The sequence below is a fragment of the Harpegnathos saltator genome, unplaced genomic scaffold (assembly GCF_003227715.2).
Source record: "Harpegnathos saltator strain DR-91 unplaced genomic scaffold, Hsal_v8.6 scaffold518, whole genome shotgun sequence".
Lineage (NCBI taxonomy): Eukaryota > Metazoa > Arthropoda > Insecta > Hymenoptera > Formicidae > Harpegnathos > Harpegnathos saltator.
This window is the reverse complement of record NW_020230336.1, coordinates 87,501-111,997: the sequence shown is the minus strand read 5'-3', so window position 1 is coordinate 111,997 and position 24,497 is coordinate 87,501. Positions and strand designations below refer to the sequence as shown.

The following is a 24,497-nucleotide window of genomic DNA, read 5'->3' as shown; positions in this document are numbered from 1 at the left end:
CGTATTTGAGCAACGAGAGCGCGATACTTTCGAGTGACAATTTCCCTCCGTGACTCTGTTCTTTCGTTATATATTCGCGTGTAAGCGAAGGCTGCCCGGAAAATTCGCTATGAGAAACAGCGGTAAAGACACAGAGCGACCCGTGGTATTTCCGCCGGTCGGTCTATCTACACTGTCGAGATTCGAGCTGGTGATAACACATGGATTCTCTCAGTCGTTGTTTTTCGATATTACCGCGCGACACACCGGAACGACCAGCGTCGCTTCGTCCCTCCGAATGATCGGGCCAGATAAAAACGTGCGTTTCGCGAAATGCATCGCGAAATCCAAATCTGCACCGAACAGGCAACACATATATCTGCGCGATATCTACGAGAGAGAGAGAGAGAGAGAGAGAGAGAGAGAGAGAGAGAGAATTCTCTCTCCTTTATCTCTGAATATAATTACATTTCCGGAATGCGCTCCGAACAGAAATATCGAAACTGTCGATTTTGGATTCCACGGATAACCCTCACGCCCTCTCACTCTTCTGCCCACATCCCCAATTTCTCGACTAGTTTACCCTCTCACTCTCTGTATCGGAGGGAGAAACGTTAGTCGTTCCAGTTTCGCGGTATCGATTTCTGTATGAAACTAGCGTTTCTGTCGGAAAATTTCACGTTGGAAACATCGCGAGATTTATCATCGCGTTTGCGACATCTTAGACGCGGCTCGCACGTCCTATCCGTCTCCTTCCGTTTTGCCGCATACTCTTCTTTTTCTTTTTCTCGCTCTCGTGTATACTTTCACGACATCTCTCTCTCTCTCTCTCTCTCTCTCTCTCTCTCTCTCTCTCTCTCTCTCTCTCTCTCTCTCTCTCTCTCTCTCTCTCTCTCTCACACATAATAAACATACGCACGCACGCACACATACACACACACACACACACACACACACACACACACACACACACACACACACACACACACACACACTTTCTCTCTCTCTCCGCGCATCGATATATCACTGGAAACCGCCGCGTGTCCTTTCGAGCAGGACTGCGGCAGGAACAGTTTGCTTCGCTGCTCAACACCACCGATAAATTATCAACAGCATTCTATACGATTTCGGCGTCCTCCAAGTTCAGCAGAAGCACCTTCCGAAGTTCGCACCCGAAGGGACGCCGCGTAAAACGGATCCTTCCGACACGTTCGCTCTACTAACGACCTTCCATCGCGATCTGTAAGATCTCTTTCTCTTTCTCTCTTTCTCTCTCTCTCTTACACACATACACACACACACACACACACATTCTCTCTCTTTCTAGTCTAACTTTCCTTCGTATCTACGTCGTCTACGTCGGCCGTCAGCGATCGATCTTGTTTCCTCGTCCCGCCGTGGCGATTTTAAGCGATAAGCGATGCGCAGACAACCACGAGAGCGACGGACGACAGCACGATGGTCGACGAACCGCCATCGGCCGATCCGTTCTGATGAGTTTTCACCGATGAATCTGAAACGAAGCGTGTGACGATGACATTCGATTCCATGATTCGGTTTTCCTCGAATCGAATTGTAAGTGGAAAAGAGCGACGTCCCAAAGGATAAAGTTGCTATATCGCTATTAAAGTATAATAATTGTAACGTAAATATAACATCTAGAACTCAAAGAAACACTATCTTTGCATCTTTCTCACATTCCTTGCGTTATTCACTCGCACAACTTGATTGACAGCAAAGGCCAAATTCAAGTCTGTGATTCCGAAGGAAGCTTTTATAAAATGTACAAATATATGTGAGATCTATCTGAAAAGATACAAAAGTGATTTCAATTTAAACGAAGGAGATTCAAATACACACAAGCAAGAATCCACAGAAATTCATCGGGACGGGTGAATAAAGAATTATTTTAAACTAGTTTAAACTAGAAAGAAACGGCGATATAGAATCTCACACAAGAACAAGACGCCCAATTCGAAAACCTGAAAGCTTTTATGAGCCATCGGCTTTTAATCGATCTTCCTTTCTACCTCGCAATGTCGCACCGTAGCAGACTCTCAGCCCTTCCTCGAGTTTCCTCTCGCTCGCTTACCTTGATTATTTCCTTCAGTGTTTTTCTTTTCGTCTCTCTCGCGAGTGTTTTTTTTCCCTTAATTTGCTCGTATGTAACGGGCAACGATACGCTCGATACACGGCGACAATGGAATTCCGCCGGGAATACACCGGTCGATGCAAATGAATATAGACGTGCGCGGGTGCGAGCGACCTACCTGTCGTAGTGGGACCCATTCCTGAGCCGGACGCCTCGTCGTCGTCGTCGTGATCATCGCCGTCCTCGTCGTCGTCCATCCCGCCGTTGGCGTGCGGTCTCCAATACGGCGTGTCTCCGCTTCCGGAGCCGTCTAGAGCCTCGTCTCCCAGGAAGGCACCGGCATCGGGTGACGACGCCAACTGAGACTGTACCATCTGGTCGAACAGTGAGGCACATTGACAATTGCACACCGTAGTCATCATCGTTCGTTGTCATCGTCGTCGTCGTCATCATCAACCGAGGACATATCAATCGAAGCAAGGAAGAGCGAGATACCGAATAACGATAATTAATAGCGATGGGAAGACGAGTTGGCGCGCGAGTTGACTTACTTATTCAAGGGTTCTGCTCGAAATTACTCTCGACGCAACGCGCGTTTCATTTACGTATTTGTCGTTTCGAATAAAGCCTCGCGATCAGAGAGCGGTTACTTATTGATCGTTGAAACGCGTCGCTGATGATAGCAAGCGAGTACACGCGATACTTGCGAATTCCATTCGCCCGATTTCAGCCGGAGAAATAATTGAGAGAGATCATCAAGCAAGTGGGACAACGCGATGAATCTCCAAATGTGGAGACACCAATGTGTGGTGGTCACAAATTCATCGGAATCGTGAAAGAATGAGAACTCTCAACCCACCGCCGAAGATCGCAACCAACAACCCACTTTTGACCCTATCGAGACACGAGTAGTGTCTCTAATTAATCGCCCGGCTGTTCCCGATCCGTAGCTAATCGCGTTTCACGCGAGATAACGCCGACAGATAGGTTTACATTCCGCTAAAAACCCACCGCCGACACGACCGACGCTTTAATCTCGCGTCCGTCCGCACGCGGCTCTTAACGGTCAGTGGCCGCGGGAACAGAGCTCGCACCTGCCAATAATATCTTTAGCCGCTATTTGTCGGTATTTTTTTTTTCTTTTGGCGTGCCGTATGTGCCTAAATCACATCACACTGTCCGTCCCCGGACGCTGCGTTGTACATACACGTTGCAAGACTCCTGGGAATACTCGTATGTATCCGCGTTTATCTCGACCGACGGTCGATGATACGATTGGTTTCGTTACAGAGACGACGCAAGGCACTCATCGGCAGAAGCATACAAGTCGTGTTAATTAAAGGATCGCTTAATGCGCGCTACTGTGAAATTCGTTGGGTGTAAAACGCGACGGAGGCGATGTAACATGGTATAATCGGAGAAGCGACGAGTACTGCGAGTAATACTCGAGACCGGGTACTTCTGTACGGATTCGCCGTACTCTAAAAGTTGGACGTCCCGTTATGAAATTACGAGACGATCAGCGTCGCGCGATGCTACGACGAACGTGCTAATTTATCGGGGCATGGCTGATACACATGTATGTATCGGAGGCAAGACCGACCGATTGCGGCGGACACCCTGTATATTCGCGTGCATGCGTGATACTGCAAATCAGAAGTAAGCGGCCGGATTCCGCGACGCGCGAATTAACACGCGTGTGGGCATTTACGCGTGTGTGACCCACACACGGTGGTTGTCAACTCTCGACGAACGACGGTCGCCGAGACATTCGTGGAAGAGCGGATAAGAGCAAACGCCGATTCATTTGGAAATGCGAGAGCTCTTTTGTCAACAATCTTTTATCTCAAACTCTCAATCGACAGAGTCTTCCAACGATCTGGACAATAGATATCTGAACGAATCTTTGGAAGACTCGCGTGATTTTGCGTTTCTCCTCTAGATCGGGCTCTCTTCCACCATGTGTTGGGATTAAATGCCAACAGACCTGTGCAAAAGGCAAACTTTAATCGCCCCGTTCAATCATACGATGATTAGACCGTTCGCACCTCCTGCCCGGCAGGGATGAACGGCAGGGCGAAGCTTCAAACGAGATTGTAATCTCGAGTCGCTTAATTAAAAAAATTCCGTCTACGAAAACATTTTATCCAAGCGCATTTTTAGAGCGAGGACATTTTGTAAAATTATTCCTCACCCGTCTGTTTCTAAAAATGAAACACCGAGTAGAATATAAAATACCGCTCGTCAGGAGAGCGCAGACCGCCGTGTCCGGGATAAATTTCCTGTAATAATTGCTCGTATTATTTATACAAAAAAATTATCACGACGGCATGATGTAATAAATATTCGCACGTGGACAAAAGTGTCGGCTCGACATGAGCACCCACGTGCGCCTTCAGGTGAGATCCGTCCACGCGGCGACACCTGCGCGCGCGTACGGGCGTACCGTCTAATCTTAGTTCTATGAATAATTCTAGATTAGACGGGAATTTATGATTCGTCTGGTACGCACGTCTGGATGTTACGGGTCGGCGAGCGGGCTTTTCGCACTAACAAATTATCGCGATAGTCGTTCGTTCGCGAATCGACAAATCGCGTTACGTGCTCTGAGGTCTGTATTCAGTACGGAAACACGGGACAAGTCTCGCCTCTCGCGGCCAGATTTTTAGATGCATCGAACGGTACGGCTCTCAGTCGCTCGTCGTCTTTTGCGTTGTATCTCGGAATAAGAAGAAGAAGAAGAAGAAGAAGTTACGATCGCGCAGGCGTGCGTGCACCTTTCGTTATTTTACCTTACGACCGTTGGTCGTTGTAAGAGAAAAAATCAAATTCGACACAGACACAGGCACAAAGAAATTTTTCAACTCGTCCGCAAATCGTCACGAAGAGCGGAGGAGGAACGTCTGATTTTTACTTCCCTCTGTGCTCTCTTCATCCGACGCTTGCGGATTCCTTCTTTCGACGGAGCTCGAGCGTCGAACGCAGCGCGCTCGTCGTCGTCGAGAACACGGACGATACGTTTGAATCCGAGCAAATGAAAATTGCAGGCGATGCAGCAAGCGGTACGATCTAATCTGAGACGAATCCACTCAAGACCGAGCGACAAATTACGGCTCATGTACTCACCTGATTAATGTGCCTCAATTGGTCAATGAGCGCGCTGATGTTCGTGTTGCCGTAGGAAGCCGGCGTCGACGACATCGTCGTTATGGTGAATTCAGGATTGTACCGTTGAGCGGTCTGGCTGGAATCCACTACGGTTTTCGAGTACCTGAAATCACAAAGAGGGGAAAAATGCGATGGAAAAAGTTAGAATGAAATCTAGATCGAGCATGACGAGCATGCGTATCACCTAACTCAGTCAACAGGCTGATCGATGCTTCATTTTCGTTTTGTTGGCAAACATTCGTAAACTGAATGAAAAGATGGACAAAATATCTCGGTAAAAAGAAAAAAAAAATATCTCGGAAAAAAAAGAGAAAGAAAAAAGCGACGTCGATGAATATTCGGAAGAAAAATGTTACACACGCGCGTAGGAATGTACGATAATTCTATATTTTCGGAAATTAATGAAAGAGTGCGAAAGGTCACATTCATAGAGTCGTTTATGTGGAACGAACACGGCTCGCAGTGTTTAAATACGACGATCGGAGAATCATGCAGATATACGATAATGCACCGCGCGAGATACGTATTTCCTTCGCGACTTCGACGGCGAGCCTAGTTGCGTAAATCGAACGTTACTTCGATATCGTGCGTGGCTTCTATTTTCCCGTACGATAAGCTAGCTTCGCCTCGTTTCTCTACTCTCTCTCTCTCTCTCTCTCTCTCTCTCTCTCTCTCTCTCTCTCTCTCTCTCTCTCTCTCTCTCTCTCTCCCTCTCTTCGTGTGCTTTCCAATATGCTACCCAAACGAGCTTGTAAACCAAGCGGGCAGACGGCAGGCAGGCAGGCTGCCGCATACATTCGTTAGAATCTTAATGAGGCGCAATGCTGGCCATATTCTGACGTAAAGAGATTAAACTACGTACTCTGCGACGTAGTTGAAGTCTTAAAACATGTCTCGATTTATAACGTATATATATCTTGGCGTATTACATCTTACATTACCACGATTAATTCATGTTATTCCAGCAATTGGCAGAAAGTGACCTTTCTAATCATTCGAATTCTTCAACTCGAAAAGATAAAGCGACTAAATTACGATATCTGCAAGGATTGTACAACAAAGAGTAGAGTGATCTCTGTTGGTCATGATGGCGATAAAAAGGCCAACTTGAGGTTCCCACAAGCTCTGATCGAGTGGAACGGTTCTTCTAAAAATCGTCACAGCTCGTCTTTGAGAATTCTCGCGAGTCATGAGTTGCAATCTTGCGCCAGCGATCCTGCGCGATTTTATCATAACGCAAGCGCAAGCGTTATTCCGTGCAGCGCGATTTATCACGACGTTATTATTATCACGACGCGAGGAACGGTGTGTGATCGCCGTTGACTTTCGCAAGACAATTGGGAATTTCGCGAAATCGAAGGAAGCCCGGTGTGTTGGCGTATTTTTAGCGCGCTTCGGCACGGTCCGAGCGACACAATGTTTCGGCGAAGAGGAGACACGAGGCGCAGAAGAGCGCGACGAGAGGTCGACGATATTCTCTCCCTCGGTCCGTCGCGCGTTCGTCCATCCATGCATCCATCTATCCGTCCGAGCGTTCGAGCGAACGCTCGGTTATCTTTCGCGCTTCTATCTCGCTCGGGGTGCTGACCGACAAAAGAGACCAAATCGCGGCTGCTCGTTCGCGGAATACGCCGCCCGCCTTCCGTCTTGATCGCCGTGCGATTAAGCAAGTCCGCGAATCAATGAACCGCGCGGGCGTGAGATATACGCGCAACCGGCAACAAATATATCCGCCGGAGGAGAGAGTCCAGAACGCGGCAACGTGCTGGCTGCACAGCAACGGTACTTCACTGTGCGTCTTAACCGCGGAAGAAGACCGGTTCGTCGCTTGTTACGCTTTGCTATTACAGATTACATTTCGCGCACTTGCCACTGTGTGTAAGAAACACCGTATAATTACAAGGCGAGTTGCGCATTGCGAGATAACACCGCGCTGGACGAAAAAAAATTCTGATACTGGCTGAGAACACTTGTAACTTGTTGTCCATTGGCGAAATGTCGATTTATGAACGCGGTGAGATCGTCGTATGCTTACTGAGAACCGATGCCGATTATTTTGCTCTTGTGCACGTTTCGCAACTTTTCGCGCTAATATTGTCATTGATTGTTGAAGCTCGGTTGTCAGCGCTTCGGGATAAATTTTCTCGAGCGCAGATACTAAGTGCACACAAATTCATGAAGAAAATAATAATTCAATATTACACGTACACGCACACACACACACACACATACACACACACACACACATACGGTTACTTATTATTTAACCATGCACGCAATTTTAACGAAATATTCTCCCGCGTCTCTCTCGCCAGATCCTGAGTGCGCCTCGTTCGATTCTACTTAGAGAGGCACCGCCGCCACTCATGGGAAAAATATTGCACGACGCGGCGGCAAATAGGCGTTCCAAAGTATTATTCAGCATAGATAGCTCGATAGCGAATTGAAATATCGCCCAAGTCGGGAGCTGGCTCGGCTCTCGCTTGCGATGCTCCTGAATGCCGGCCATTCACGGAACGACCTCCTTCGAGAGATCGTCCTTCTCGCCCCGCTCGTCCTGCCGCGCTCCGGTGTGTGTCGTGCGCGCTCCCCGCAGTTTTCCCGCACCATCTTCTAGCGCGATTTTCCTCGCAAACTTTTCTCCACCGTCGCTCGCCGTCCTTGCTCCTTTCCGCTAAATCGCGCCCTGCGGCGTCTCCGTTAGGTCATATTTTCTCTTTAAAACGCGTTATAATACGGGGTGCGCGAGTTCCACCAGCTCTCTCATTCTCTCCCTCTTTCGCTCGACCGATACCGGTAGTAGCGCTTACAAGATTAAGAAGACACGAAAGACACTGAGAGATCGTGATCGCAACGACGCTTTTAGAAATTATTCCTCTCGGATCGCGACACTGTTGAAACATCGGAGAAAGATCAGTGCAAATTCAGTGCACATGAAAGGGGCGCGTTTACCGAATGTAATAACGTAAGGTACAATAAGCATTCCCGCGCACATATTTCACTTCACGAGAGTGTGTTTATCTCGCTACCATTATACGCGCATTTTTCATAGCTAAAATATGAAACCAAAATAAAAGTATTTTTGCGAAATTACAATTTTCATTTTTAACGGTGCATATAATGTACGTGGTAACGCTGGCCGCCGCGGCAGGCGAGTTAATTAAAATCCTCGTGCAGTGTGATACACGCGGTAGAAATGTTATAAAATATAATAGACCGTGGGTAAAAAGAAATATTCTCGCACGTCCCATTCTTCTTCCTATGAGATAATCTCACACGTGAGAAAACACTGCCGAAAAATCGCTATGCAAGGACGTTCTCTCATTCTCGACGTGTTAATACGAACAAAAACCAATTAAGTCTCGACATAGAAAGAGACACTTTGTAACGATAAACGGGTGCATAAATTGATTTCCCAAACTCATATTGTGTTTTTCATTCGTCGTGAATAATAAAATGGAAGTAATAAGTAATCGTAATAATAATGCATACTCGCAACGTCGGTGGGGATACAGGTTGGTTGAGAGAGAGAGAGAGAGAGAGAGAGAGAGAGAGAGAGAGAGAGAGAGAGAGAGAGATAGCGGCAGAGCTTACTCTCTTCTTCCGTACTCCACCTGTCGCTTCTCTCTTCCTCTCTTCTACTCCCCTCCTCTCTCTCTCTCTCTCTCTCTCTCTCTCTCTCTCTCCCCTGGAATTTCTCTTCTTCCCTCTAATACGAGAGCGTGCTGCATCTCTCCGAAAGGCGGAGGAACGAAGACGAAGAGAAACGAGCCGACAAAAACTGGTTCTACGCGATCGAACGTGAAAACTACCCAAAGCGAACGGTGCATTTCCACTTCAGTGCGTGTACAGAGTGTACAGAGTGTTTGATAATTGGCGTTGCATACGATACACGCGCACGTGCGCGCAATCGACAAATAGATAAATTTTTGGTCAAAGACCGTATTGTTTGCGCAAACAACTTTTTTTTTTCTGCCGTCGAAAATAGTTCCTTTATGTGCCGTACCGACGAATACCTACGTGATGCAAGCTTAAAACGATATATTCGCATTTCGATGATTCAACGTTTTAACGCTGCTCAACTCGAAATACAATGATAAAAAACATTTACGTTTTTAAAGAGCTCGTTTGCTCCGTTTTTCTTCCTGTGAATAGAAGAAGAAGAAGAAGAAGAAGAAGAAGAAGAAGAAGAAGGAGAAGACGACGACGAAGAGGAACACTGCCTGCAAATCGATCGAAGGCCACGCATAGGAGGAGGAGAGACATTTTTTATATGGATAGCTCCATCTGAAGCTGTATAATGCGCGCATCGATCTGCAGCGTGCTCGAGATGGAATGTGCTTTGGGGCAGATTAATTTGATTTGAATGACTTGAGCGCGCGCCGGAAAGGATGCCGCCATTATTCCGCGGATTCCGAAGCTTATGTCATCGGGGCCGATATAGGACGTCTCCTCTTTGGTTCGCGAAAGCGCGCTTAAAAGCACAATCGCGTCTGAAGTGGGACTTTTCACTTTTGGACGGTGGAGGAGAAACTGTTCGGGGAAAACAGCTTAGGAAAACTCGTACAGACGGGTTGAGAGTTCAGATCAGCGGAGGAACGTTTGCGCTTTGGCCTAATCTAACAGGAAACTGCGCGTTTTTCACATTCGATCGAAATAGAATCGTTTTCGCGAGGAGGACGTTCGATGAACACGCGCGAGATAAATAGTCGTACCCGCTAATAGCCGCCAGTCGCCAGTCGCCACTCGCATCGACTAGTTTCGCTTTAACCAAGCTCATTTCGCGCAAGAAGCGCTCTCATAATTGGACGGATGAAGAACTTCGCTCGATTATCGCGGCGGTTCGTTGGTCATATTGAAGCGCTAAACGCAACTAAATTAATCGCGACTAGTCTCTTTAATGGCCGGATACAGCGCGTTCTCACGATTGTTAGGAGATACCGATCGTCGCTGAGAAGGCGGGTCCAAGGGAACGAAATTCGGTAGAGGGAACAAAAACCGGATGTCACACACTTGCGGGAAATGACCGTTATTGCGAGGGAGAAACGACCGTGTCTTATAATATCGATGGACAGAAAGAGATGAAGAGAAAACGAGTGAGATTAATTGGAATTGCTAATTTTGTGTATCGGATATAGATTATCGGAGAGATTATGCATTTACGAGCTCGCGTATCACGGTATATATGAATGTTGTCGCACGCTTCGCTGCGAATCGCACAAACAAATGCGAATACGAGCAAAGTTGATGTAAAAAGAGAGAGAGAAAGAGGGGGGGGGGGAGAGAATATAGATGAACCGTTATGATATTTTTTGCAACAATCTATAATAATATTTGTCGCAGTCGGATCGATCGTGACCCGCGTCAACGGTCGGCGCGACGACGAGACTTCAAACTCGTCAAGTTTGCATTGAGAGATTTTAGACACGTTTAATAAAACGACGAAGAGACATCGCATTCCGTGCAAATGGTCCACGATGACGACGACGAGTTAGCTTTATCTTCGTCCGAGTCTTCGGCTCACTTCTGAAAGGGGGCCATTTTTATTGGTGCCCTCGCGACAAATGAGCCGAGCAGGCTCTCTATGAATGACTCGTTATTCACGTTGCTCTAGAACATTGATATTCCAGTAGATGCTATCGCGTCGCCGCCGGACGGAATACGCTGCTATCCATTGGCACGTCGCGAATGCATTATTTATATCGCCCGCGATTCGTTCCCATTCGGACGACGTATCGGATAAACATATGCTAATACGTATCTCGCTCGCGCGACGTCAACCGAGCGTGTCGATGAAGCTGCGAGCTAAATTAGAAACTATCAAGCCAATGTGCGCGCGACGCATCGATACGCTGCGCGCATCGTATACGCTTCGTATCGCTTTTATTTGTTCTTTTCTTTTTCTCTTCTACAAAACTTAGCAGAAAGAGGGGAAGAGAGGAAGGGGGGAGGGGGAGAGAGAGAGAGAGAGAGAGAGAGAGAAAGAGAGAGAGAGAGAGCGATGTCGTTGAAATTGTCTTTGAGATTAATACTCGCAATTATTTTCGAAGAGATCCGTAAATTAGAATCCTCTCGATCTCGACGATCGATTGGCGACACACGAGAATCCAACCGACTGAACAAAGAGAAGAGAACGAGATCGATCACGCGCCAATTCAGAATTTCCGGAAAAACAAATAATTAATTCCCGGGATCTTATCTCTCAAGATTTTTTCCTCCGCTAAGAAGGTCGAAAAAGACGTGTTGGCCAAAATAGCACACTCTCCCCCTCATTTTTCTCTTCCACCCATCCGCGCGCTCAGCAGAGCACGTCCCGATTCTTGCCCGTGCAGCGCGCTCGATCGAGCCGGGTATATTTTTCTTTCGCCCTCGTATATAAACGCTACTTGACCTCCCGTAGCCGTCGTGTATAACGCGTAACGCATGCTCCAATTAATCCCGTCGTTTCGAGGCTCCGGCCGCCGCGCGTCGTTCATTTGTTTGCCAGCGATCTCCTCCGCGGTATGAGATCGATGAATATGCGCGTGAGCGCCCGGCGCATCGTCATCGGCGTCACCGTCGTCCAAGGTGTCCGCGGTGTGGCAGCGACAGGAAGCGACGGGTGTATGATGTCGTCGATGATCTAATCATCGTCGGGGAACGCTCTTCGGGGCGTCGGGTACAATCGGCCGCGCGCTAATGGCGCCGATCAAGCTTCAAGCGATGTCTTCGTAATAATACATGAGGAGAGCGCCGCGCCACACGCTTTTCGCTCACACGCGATTACGGGGGGGAGTGTAGCTCGATCGCGCGAGGTCCCGCGAAAAAAGACAACGAGCGAAAGCAAAGAGCCGCTAAAAAATAATGAGATTTCCCAAATGTGGACATGCGACTGCGGACGCGTCCGGTAGTGTTCGTCATGTTCCCGACGATGCGAAACGTCTCTCCTTTTCTCCCCCCCCCCCTCTCTCTCTCTCTCTCTCTCTCTCTCTCTCTCTCTCTCTCTCTGTCCCCCTCTCTTCCCTCTCTCTTTCTCCGGCCCATATCAGACACAGACGATATACGGTTTCAACTCGCGACGCGATATCAGGTTCCGCGGTTTGTCACGACGATCGGAATCGAGCGTAGGACGTAGAGCGTCTCTCGCGGTCGAGATTCTCCCGTGAGTTAATCGGAGTCGCTCCGCTCGTTTAGCGGATGCGAAGCGTGTCGCGCGACCGCGCGGCGCGGCGGCGACGACGACGAAAACAATGTGTCGTTAGAGATAAAGAAAAATGTCAATGACAAAATAAAGGTGGAGAATCGTGTGAAACTCCGTAATAAAGTTACGCGCGAAATTCGGCGCGAGCGTGAAGCGTTGGGGTTGCGAGCAGTACGTAGCGTATGCACGAAATCTTATCGAATCCCTCGGCTTTTATGTTTCGCTAACTAGGCATAACGTAAGCGCCTCGTTATCACGATGTGTTATCGTGTTATTTAGCGAAATACGTCCGCCGGGAATTCCATCGTCGGTCAAGGTGCTTACGCTACGCTTTCGCGCGCTCTCAGATAGACTTTCCGCACGCAAAACTAACACGATGACACATTTGTTCATAACCCGAATACGCGCGGCTGACGCGATGGTCTGTCTCTGTCGTTTGCTCGGTCAATCCAGGGAGTTCAAAATCCGATCGGAGCGTGTATCAAAGCGGACGAGACGACGCGTCCGTCGATTAACACGATTTTTCACGTTCGGACGTACGGTATCGTACGCTGTTAAAAACAAGAAAACAAAGAGAGAGAGAGAGAGAGAGAGAGAGAGAAAGAGTAAAAGGCATAAGCAGAAAAGAGCGGTCGCTTGGTATGAACAGGTGAGCCGAGACGGGGGTCGTTTGACGAGAAAGAGCAGCGCGCGAGCTTCGCGGCGCGAGAAATGTCGAAAATTTCGGCGCGAGGACGCGGCGCGGCGGCGAGCGGCGAGAAATAGCAGGGCGGCGGATGATCTTGCGACATCGTGACCTCGTGGCTGAGATGTTTGGCTGCGTCGTTTCACCGACGTATCGGCCCGCATTACGCGGCACACATACACACGTGCGAGACCGCGTTCTTATCCGGCGGACGCGTACGTGTGCACCCACACGCGGCATCTTCGGGTACCGGGCGACGCTACGGCGCCCGTTTGCTCTCGTTGCCAGACTCTTTGGCGGCTTGGCGTCCTACAGGCTATGCCGCCGTTTCCCTCCTTGCCATCTTCACCTCACCACCTCGTCTCTACGTCTTCTTCTTCTCTCCCCTGCCTCTCCTCGCCGGCCGTCCTCTCCGCGCGCGCGCGCTTCGATTCGACCGCTCCTCTCGCGATTCCACAGTTCTCTTGCTTTTCGCTTGCCGCCCCGTTCGAGACGTCGTTTTCGCGTGACGTCCAAGAATGGCTTTTCATGCGTTAATGAATATATTCAATTTCCTCTTCATTGTCGTTTCTATCTTTGCATGTTCTAATTGTAACACAGGGATATGCCGCTGCTATAGCTGTCGCACGATGAAGTGGTCACGGATCTGGATGAAAATTGTCTTATCTCCTCGCGCGACGTCTATTTTCGTGAGATTCAATTCGTTGGACTTGTCACCTCTATTCATCGTCTTTCGAACAAAATGACGTCGGAGAATAAAGTCTCCGATCCCTGAAATAAGTTAGAGGCGTTTATATTTCGATTTACCGAGGTCGAGAATGGCAATCGTCGATTCGGCGATTTCAATCTCAATTGCTTTCATTCACCGGTCGGCCAGTGATATATATATATGTATGTGTGCATATATATATATATAAAAGATTGATTTCGCATTGTGTGTATCACGTAGAGCGGGTTATATTCGCCAAGAAGAGAAGAATAGACGTGCGAACACCCCGAAAGACTGGGAACTTTGTCATTACCCCATCGTGGAATCGAATTACCTCGCGTTGACGAGATAGCGCGCGCGCACGCACGTCGAGGGGAGCCGACGAAGCGGTTTCACTTTTCGCCCTGATCGAATCGCGCGCGCAGTGCAGCGCGGAATCGCTTCCTCGCGCGGCTTCCTCGACGGATCGAATCTCATTTAGATTTCCACCGTGAGATACTATACTCGTACGCCAAGCTGCGGCGTGCGCGAGAGCTCTTCCGGTAAGCCCTTGGCACGCGAATGGCGTGTGCGCACATGTTCAATACGTGCGCATGTGTGTGTGTGTGTGTGTGTGTGTGTGTGTGTGTGTGTGTGTGTGTGTGTGTGGTGACCGCATGGAATTCGCGTCGGCTCGAGTAAACCTGGATTTCAGAAGATTTAACGATCACGTCCGCCGGGAATACGTTATCGGTAGTCCTCTCCTCTTCGCGATGGCTGCTGTTGCTTGCTGCTGCCGCCGCCGCCGCCGCCGCCGCCGCCGCGCCGTGACGCGGAGGATGCACCGTAAAATTGCATACACACAGGATTCCATCGTGTATCTCTCCTTCTTTCTCACGCGCTCGCGCGATGTTTACACCGGACTCGTTTCACGTGGAATATAATAGAAGGATGTAAAGTATGTGCACTCATGCGCGCAGAAAAATTGAACAGCCGAGAGAGCGGAGGAAGACGCGCAACGTGACGCGGCGTTCCGTTAAAAACTTTACCGCGGTTCAAAGTATGTTACGTGCGCGCGTGACTCGCGTTCCGTGAGACTTCTGCTAGGTGACGACAATCTTCCGCAGGGTATAACACCTCTCACCCCCGGAAATTGTAGACTCGTCGATCGCTTCCGCGATCTCGCGAGCAAAACTGCTCGCACTAGATTATTATTCAGCAGGGCGACTTTTGCGTTCAATTGCCGTCTGCTGAGTGATTTCATTTTCTAATTAAATTTTCTATCAAGTTACTCACATATACGCACACACACACACACACACACACATTTGTGCACAGAAACCTTTGAACTTCATGCCCGTGGGAGAGCAACGTGCGTTAATTTTTCAAGTAATTTAAAACGTTGAACCTATAACGAGACTTAATTAAATTACTTTGGCGAAAACCCCGAGTAATCCTTTGTTTCGTAACTCGGAATCTTTTTATGAACGTCCGCCGTCCGGCGTTCATCGTCTGGCGTTCGATTGTTCTCCGGATTATCTTCCGCGCGATCAATTACGTACATTATCATCGAAGTGAGTCCGGAACACGTTCTCTGTCTCTGTTCTGTCTCTGTCTCTGTCTCTCTCTCTCTCTCCATTTCTCCTTTCAATATACTCTCATTTCACGGTCGAGTAGCGGCACCTCGAGTGGCCGTGGACAATGCTTGATAAGGGCGGAAGCGTACTTCACGAGTCGTTATCAACGCGATCCAACTCCTTTATTCGTCGCTCCGACATGAGGCTAATTAAGCAGCGAGCGTACTTCGATCGGTCGGATCAAATGACCTATTATCGATCGACGGGATAATTCGGCGCGATCTAGCCGCCTCGAAGCGACAACGGCATCGGTGACGATCTCGAGTCACGAAAGACCCGAACACGAGCGAAAGGAGACCGCGCGCACGTGTTCGATGTGAGGGTACCTTTAAAGAGAAGGCTACCCGGCCGTTGATTAATAAGGGTGCGAGAAAGCTACCTTCGCGTTCCATTCTTTCTCTCTCTCTCTCTCTCTCTACTACGCTCCTCATCGTCCGCTCTCGCGTCACGACCCGTTCCCACGAAAGCGCATTCCACGCGGCTCGGATTTTGAGCGACGGCGGTTTCGATTAGCGCGAATCGCGCACGTTTGTTATTAACCCTCGTCGTGGTCCCATTTATTCAGTCGTGTTCATTCGGCCACTCCTCTTTGTCTCTCTTTCTGCTCCTCTCGACGTCGTGTAATTTTTCTCTGTCGCCGCGCCGGCGCTAACCGTGTCTAAAGTTGCGATAACGCAACTTTAACATAGTAATAGATTTGTATCTGTCAATGTCTGAATATGCGAAAAGAAAAAATAGAGAGGTGAGAGAGAGAGAGAGAGAGAGAGAGAGAGAGAGAGAGAGAGAGAGAGAGAGAGAGAGAGAGAGAGAGAGAGAGAAAGAGAGAAACGTTGCGGTTTGCCGCCAACTGCTTAACATCTCGCGAATTATTACGTAAGATCCTACAAGAATTTGAAAAAGAGTCCTACGAGTCTAGATCCGCCTTCACACGGATCTCCTATCGGAAGAAAAAGATCCTTTAATCCGTCAAGTATGTTCGAATACCTTGAATCATTGATACGATATCATTGCAGTTTACACACAGGTATCACCGCTATGCGAAACGGACCGTAGAGATAGACGTAGAGAGACTCAACGGGTCGCATCATGCTCGTGCTTTTTCTACTTGGAATATTCATCGCCGCGTTCGATAAAGCTCATTACGATTCAGTATCATTACAAATCGCTTATGCACAGATAACAAGTCGCGGAAGACAAACGCCGAGTCGAATCGGTGCAGCCACACCGTCTCACCGACGCGACGGAACGAAGAAAAAATATAGAGAGAAAATAAATAACGAAGGAAGAAGGAGAAAAGTACAGTTTGTGCAAACAAATGTGTACTCACTCTCCGACGCGTTCACCATTCCAGCAGTGCTTCTCGGGATAGTCCTCGCATATCGAGTCCGCCAATGTGCCGTAGAAGATGCGGGACCTGACGATACTCGCCAGGAAGTTACCCAGCTGCATGTACAACTTTTGGTCCTGGCCGTTGCCTTCGCCGCGGTGCGCGAAGACATCGCCGCGGTGCGCAAGGCTGCCGCCGTCGTGAGACGATGGCGACGACGGCGACGACGGCGACGCAGCTGCGTACGTCTTGCCGCCTGGGGACGATTTCGCGGCCGCAGCCGCGGCCGCAGCTGCATCCGAGCCCGACTCCGGGCTCTTTTCTTCGCCCGATGGCAGCAGCTCCGAACGGCCACACGCTGTCCTCACCTGAAACAAAAAGGCGTTGCACGCTCGGTTATAGTTAGCAGCGCACCTGCGCGACATTGATAGAAAAGTCCTATAAAAATAGAATGGAAAATCATTCCGCTTTCTCTTCGGCGGAGGTCTTTTCCTCGTGAGACCGTTCGTGATCGACACTCGCAACGAATTCATTTCATTTGTGCAAACGAATAATTTCTACAGAATACTGAATTTTATATTTCGAGAAGAACACGCTCCGGACACTGTCCGCCCGGGACACCCTGTAGATCGGCGCACCTGCGCTGCATGCGCGCAGTAAATTCGATGCGTAACGCAAGAGATCGTGCGTGCCATGGAGCTTTTGCCAAGTACGGCGCGCGCGCGCGCTCGGCGAAAAGTGTCGCGCGTCGCCTGTGAAACTGACTCGTTCCCGTTCGGAACGACGTCAATTTCGCGACGATTTAATAGACGACGCGCCCCGACAGTTTTTACACTCGACCGCGCGTCACGCCGCGTTACGCCACGTCCACGCGTTAATCGTGACACACGCACGCACGCACGCACGCACGCACGCACGCATAGCAGCACGTGTGACAGCGCACGTCTCTCATGGCGCGAAAGAACGTGTTCTCTGCTCTCGAAATTGCGAATACGAGTCTCCTTCCTCTCGGCGATCGTGATTGCAAAATGCGACGATGTTATTTCGAAAAGGGGGATTTGCTTCTTTTTCTCGGACGACTGCGCGTTGCTTTGCCGCCGCCGCCGCCGCCGCCTCCTCCTCCTCCTCCTCCTCCTCCATTGAAAATGCTAAACGCTTGGAATTTTCGCGACTGCGAGTCGTGTTCTCGGACACTAATAACGCAACACCCGCACGAGCTGTACACACATCAGAGGCCGAAGCGTGGCTTGCCAAAAGCGCAAGTTTCCTCCTCGTCTTCTTCCGCACGTCAACCTCGCGGCGCGGCGCGGCGCGGCGCGTCGTGCACGTGTGTGCATCTGCGAGTGTGCGGCCCGACGTAATCTAAGGTGCATTCACAACGATCACGTACACAGGAACTGGCGATATTTGAGCCAGCTTAAGTCGCTTTGATTGCTAGTTACGAATCGCGCAAAACGCAATCACGGAACTGCGGGATGATCGAACGTTTTCTCGGGGCGAGCAAGAAGCAAAGCGCGTTTTGGGGTGTGACTCGGCGCGGCGGAATACCTGAGGGGAAGAAAACGCCTGCGTCATCGCGAGAGAAGCTCGATTGTGCCGAGACAAAAGCCCTTCCGCTCGAAGAGAGAAAGCTTTCTCCGCCGAGCTTACTGGCGGGAGAAATATAATATTTCTCCACAAATCGAACACATTTCCCTCCGAATATACGCAGCGCGAAGCGAAGGACCGGATTCCTCCCTGCTCCACCCTTCTTCCTCGGATGACCAATCGAGACGATAAATAGACGCACGGTTCTCTTTCAACCTGTATGTCAGACATATTTCCTCTCTTCTCTCTTATGTCATTATCAATTTCATCGATCGCATGGAGATAACGAACGCACCTAATTTACCGCTCATCACTGTCCGCTCGGCACATAAATCCATTTTCTGGCCTTTTAAATCTCTCCCTCTCTTCCCACTTGCCGTCGTGAAACACGATACGACGACGCTTTAAATAAGAAATTCGGCTCCACGTGAAAAACTTGGCATTTTCACCGCGGCGAAAGTTACTCTCCGAGAGGATTCGTGATGCACGTCAGACACAATCCCCGATCCAAAGCACCCTCCATGGCGCGCCGAGATCGCGCAGCCGGCGCGGATTGAGACCGCGCGCCGTGCATCTTGTCATCTTCTTATCAGGCCCGTCGCGCACCGCGACGCCCCGCGCGCGCGCGTTTATACAACAGTCGTTAAGCTTATCGTTGACATCTCTCCCGACGCGAGGTCTCGTCGCCGCCTCTCTGTCCTAATTACTTTTTAACGCGGCCCATAAAAGGAGCCGGGGCTTGTCGGACTCTTCGAGGCGGCATAATCGTAAAACCGGCCGGCGGAGCGTAATTAAGACGGCACGCGTGGGCGTTCGAACGTCGCTCTCTCTCTCTCTCTCTCTCTCTCTCTCTCTCTCTCTCTCTCTCTCGCTCTCTCTCTCTCTCTCTCTCTCTCTCTCTCTCTCTCTCTCTCTCTCTCTCTCTCGTCGGTCTCGATCTCTCATTTTTTCCCCTTCTCTCTTTCTCCCCGTGCTTCTCCCCGAGCCTGTCTCTCCGTCGCCACAGACGGGACGACTCTTCCTTCCCCCGATCTTTTCCCCTCGAATCTGTCCGATCAAACACCAGACTACCATACCGACAAGTGATGTCTGGAATGTTGCCCATCTACCGAAACGATCCTAATTCGCAGTATGTGCCTATTGTTCCGATGCGAAGCCGCAAAGGGTTGCTCCTGATGCGTCGGTTCTTTTGCAGGAAACGAGACTTCCCCTCCCCCCTTCTCCTGGTGAGAGGCATCGATTTTAAAGAGAATGTGCATAACGAAAGGGAAAATTCCTCCTTACGTCGATCAAGTCGGAATGTTTAAAACGTACCTGCTGTCAGCGCTTTCAACACGTTTTTTATAGAGGTGGGGAAATGATAACATCGGTCTTTCTGTGAATGAATGCCTGAATGTCGAACGAGGGAACAAACTGTATGCGGAGAAATTGCGGATTTTTATGTAACTCGAATAAGCGTGGAGCAAAGTGAAGTGAAGACGGCCATAGCATAACGATGCAAGAACGTAAAAGTCGGAATGATATGACCATTTTGCAAAATCCCCTCGTAAAAATCTCCGAAAGTCGATGGATTTCACACGGCAAGCACCCACAAAAAACCCTCGCGATGCAATCTCATCCGTTGTAATCCTGTCGTATGAGGTATGACGTAATCGAGAAAAAAAAAGATACATCCAAAAAAGGGCAAATGCAAAGCATTCGATATAAGGGTGCGTTGCGAGTTGAAATGGTGAAGGGAGAGGGAAGGGACAGAGAGAGAGAGAGAGAGAGAGAGAGAGAGAGAGAGAGAGAAAGAGAGCCGAATCGCAACAGGACGAACGATGACACTATCAGCATGAATAAATCTCGCTCGTAAAGCGCGCGCGCGGGTGGAATCTTATCGAGAGAAATTTCGCGCGTCCCCATTCACCTACCTACACGCAAGCTTTACCCTCGAGCGGCTTTACCCTTGACCTGCTACGGTAAGTGGCGACAATGAGTTCCGTTTCTGACTCGTGGGACAAACGAGGCAGATTAGAAGATTAGGATGTTATCGCTTAACGCCCCCGTCGCTTTCGTTCGTTCTCGATCGCCCGCCCGTCCGCTCGCGCTCGGACACACACTGAATATATCGCGACGATCTTGCGAATCCCTCGTTAAGAATAATCGTTTGCACTGTTAACCCTGAAAGGGTATTCTTCGCGGACTATACGTTAAACGTGCGCTCCAGAGGTCTCGAAGATCTTGTATACTCGGTGTCGATAAGCGACGTCGGCGCGGTGTACTCCCTTTGTCCGAAAGCGTATGTCATGTCGAAAGATTACTGTTATATTTTCCTTAACGCAAGACTGCGATTGATGATATCCGCGACATGGATTTGCTTTGTTTGGGACGATAACAAGCGCAATAATTTCAAATATAATTGGCCGAAAGTGAAATTTAATTCGATCGCGCCGCTTTCGCGATGACAAGATGATAAAAGTAAATCTCGTCAATCTCGGTTGGGACAAAGTCCCTTAACGAGGATATGATACGCGTAATCGGCGACGAGGGCAGTAATTGCGATATCGATACCACCGTGGATATCGCCGATAAACTGTATCGATAACGGCCCACCGAGGGACGAGCGGACGAGGATGTTCAAACATGCCCGCGAAACCGAGTACGACGACGGGAGATCTCGTTTATCGGATAAGACGGGTCTCTCTCTCTCTCTCTCTCTCTCTCTCTCTCTCTCTCTCTCTCTCTCTCTCTCCCTCTCTTTACGAAAATAGCAACCGTGTAATTGATATACAGCGTGCGCGATTCAAGTGACGCGTAAGAACTGCTCCGCTGGAAAAGAGATTACCGCTCGAGAGGGAACGTACGAGATAAAAGGCGCGATATATATTGGCCGCTAGCAGAAGAGACAAAGTGCGCGTTTGATTTTTTGAAGAACAGTCCTTTCCTCTTAATTTGATTATTGATTTCGTTCAAGCACTTCTCGCGTGCAATGCGCGCGTGTACGGACGAAATTTAACGATGCGACGCGAAAAACAGTGTCGCCTCGTTAATCATAACAGCCGCCGCCGCCGCCCTTTTCGCTCAGATGGCCTTTAACATTGAAAAGCCGTCTCTCGGCTCAAGGCGATTGTTTCTTTCTTCCTTTTCGTGCGACAAGAAACTGATTTCACAAGTCTGACGGTTTTTCGAGAGCTCGTCGTCAAAATTAAGATCGACTTGGGCGCACTTGAACGTACGCTTGATCGTAAATTAATTTGCGATCGATACGAAATTAGTTCTGTTCGTTCTACGATCAGCGTTTCACGATACAGCTCATGCTCACGAGTGTGTCTCCGAAATTCCGGGAGCGGCGGTGAGTAATCGTAGACCGAGAATCGCGGTTTCCAAAGATCGATGACGCGCGCGGACGCGGGTACGATGATAATAATAATAATAACAATAACGATAATAGCCCAGCGGCGGCGAGAAGCGGTGGGATCGCGTTCAACTGCCGATGAATAATAACGCATCCTGCTCCACCTACCAGTACGAGACAATACCGGACGATTCCAAGGATCCTCGAGCGGCCGTGCAGCCGCTATCCCGAAGTCCCCACCGGCGCGGCGCGGCGCGGCGGCGGGACGGCGAGCCGTGGCGAGGAATATCAAGTGCCATACACCTATTTTATCTGCCAGAATGCGACGACCGCTGACGATCCGTCCACTGACGCATCGGATCTCCTCACGTCTCCTATGGGAACTCGCACTCGATGTCTCGTCGCGATATATACTGGTATATCTGGATGACGTGCGCGACCGTTTCGTCGGATTGACGGATCGGTTTTTCTCCTTGTGCAAATTTATAAGACAATTAATCTGTCGCGTTGCGGGGCAATTTGCGAGCGTAAACGGCGGTGCGCTGACGCATCAAAAGCACACCACCGTCGTCATGCGCGCGCGCGACTCTGGCTCAAACGACGACACGTTGTCGGCAAAACGGGGTCGCGACGCCGCACTGACGTTTCTCCCCCTTCTTCGCTGTTGTTTACACTTTTGCGCACGCGATCGCCTTTCCAATATTACTTTAGTCAGGTAAATTTCTCTAAAGGGAGAGAGCGGAGACTCCGGGTTATCTCGGGGCGAGTCACAGAACCTGTGCCACACGAGGATATGAAGCGGACCGACAGAGTATCATGCGATACGAATTCCGAGGGAAACGAAGCGAAAGTCATTGCATTTGTGAGGCTATTGCTTCTCGCGCACTTGGCTCCTTCAAAAATGGCCACCGAAACTGGACTTGCTTTTCGCTGCTGCATTTCCCGGCGCATTCGCTCCGTTACGAAAGCGACGTCGTGCCGCGAAACGAGATACACCGGAATACGAATGGCGCAGGGATCGTGTCGTGTTTCGAGCGCGACGCGGACCGAAGTGTACAATTTTACGGAACGACGTGTATGCGAAGCGGACAACTTCAACGGCGCTTTTCAACCCGGTAAAAAGATATCCGGCAAGTGGAAAACGAAACGGAGAGAAGAGAAATAGCATGAGAAGAAAATGTTGTTGCGATCAATGTAATTTATCAAATCTGCTTGTCCGCGCGATGCCTGTTGGATATAATTACAACCCAAATACGCGAACCGAAAGAGTCGCTCGGTTGAACACGCACGACAAATTCCACGAGCGGTTGAGCGAGGAGCGCGAGAAGAGGAGCAGCACGCGGCGGCGGCGACGATAGGGTGATCGCTCGACGGTTCAAAGTTCAACCAATTTAGCTGCGGTGACGTCAGAGAGGCGCGCGTTCACCGTTCGGTTCGGTCGTTTGTTCGTTTCTTCGTTCGCTCTTTTTCTCGCTTTCTGTCGCGATTAAGGAGAAAAAGGATTCATCGCAGTCGTCGTCGTCATCGTCGTCGTCGTCGTCGTCATCGTCGTCGTCGATCGAAGATATCGGCGGATTATTCAGGGATACCACCGGATCGTGCTTAGGGATTTTGCGCGGGGTAGGTAGGTGGATGAACGAAACGAAGAAATCGGGTGGCAACCGAGTTTCAAACGAAACTCGCGCACTCGGCGATTCCCAGGGGCCGATTAGTCCTGAATAAAGAATACGGAGTTGGCCAAGTCACCGTGGACGTGACTACACAGGCACGAAAAATGAACACGCGCCTTTTTTTTTCTTATTTTACAGAAATATCTAAAATATATAAACTACACATATCGCGCGCGGCTCGTGTAAATTCCTCATCATTTTTAGCTCGAGAATAACGAGGAACGAATCCTGTTGCGCATTCAAGCGGAACACCCGAGCAAGTAACACGACCGATTGCAACTGTACATGCAGACACGTATAATGATGTGACGTCGTAATCGAATCATTTCTCTCGTTGCAGAAGTATCATTGGTAGAGTAACGTTTCTCAGACATTCGCGCAGGGCCGATCAGACTTTCGAGAAGGGTCTTCGTCGAACAGGACGCAGAACGCGAGCGGCGCGCCGGTCCAGCAAAATAACCACGATCGATACGGATTCGAGTTCGATCCTCAGGCTCCTCAGACTCGGTCGGTCGGCCCGAGTCAAAGCCGGCTCGCACAAACGGCCAAGGATGTGTGGAATGCAATGGGCGCGCCGTGAGGTGGTGCGCGCCCCTTACACGCGTCTCCTTCTTCTCCTCTTTTCGCCATCCTCTCCTACTCTTTCTTGCGAGTGAACGGACCAACTCTCTTCCGTGTCCTTATGAATTTTCTCTGGTCTCATTCAAACAATCTACCGCTTGTGTAGCTTTTCAAGACCACTTGAGATCCGCGCAGAGTTGTCCACAGGAGCGTCGATCGTCGCGCGATTCGTTTTTGCCCGATGCGCGCGAGATAGTCCTCGTTAGAATTCCGAGGATGCCGAAGAACGATGTCGCGCGCGGAGGAAGGCACCGTTTTTCCCTACCTCCGCGAAATTCGCGAAAACAGAACTCGAATCAGAGGGAGGGAAAGGAAGGAAGGGAGGGGGGAAAAAAAGAGAGAGAGAGAGAGCATTCGTTCGCATATGACGAATGTACGCTCGCAAGGTGCGCGAATGATAAAAAGCCGCGACCGCGGCGTACGCGGATAAGAAGCGAAATAAGCAGCGGCGAAAGAAGAGGCGGAGGAAGAGGAGAAGAAGGGGAAGAAAGAAGAAGCGGTCGACTGTGGGCCAGGACATCGGCTC

General features: G+C 49.7%; 1 protein-coding gene across 2 annotated transcripts in view; it reads right to left on the bottom strand.

Annotated features, from left to right (window-relative positions):
• Window positions 1–945: 945 nt before the first annotated feature.
• The window catches only part of dally (division abnormally delayed protein), a 40,737-nt gene continuing 17,185 nt past the window's right edge, over window positions 946–24,497 (bottom strand). For both annotated transcript variants that reach the window (XM_019842020.2, XM_011143286.3), the window contains exons 5-8: window positions 16,757–17,124; window positions 5,198–5,342; window positions 2,250–2,445; window positions 946–1,492 (exon numbers count right to left, since the gene is read on the bottom strand). In XM_019842020.2, the coding sequence (XP_019697579.1) occupies window positions 1,386–1,492; window positions 2,250–2,445; window positions 5,198–5,342; window positions 16,757–17,124 (816 nt within the window). In that variant the 3' untranslated portion in view covers window positions 946–1,385. The remainder of the gene's footprint in view (window positions 1,493–2,249; window positions 2,446–5,197; window positions 5,343–16,756; window positions 17,125–24,497) is intronic.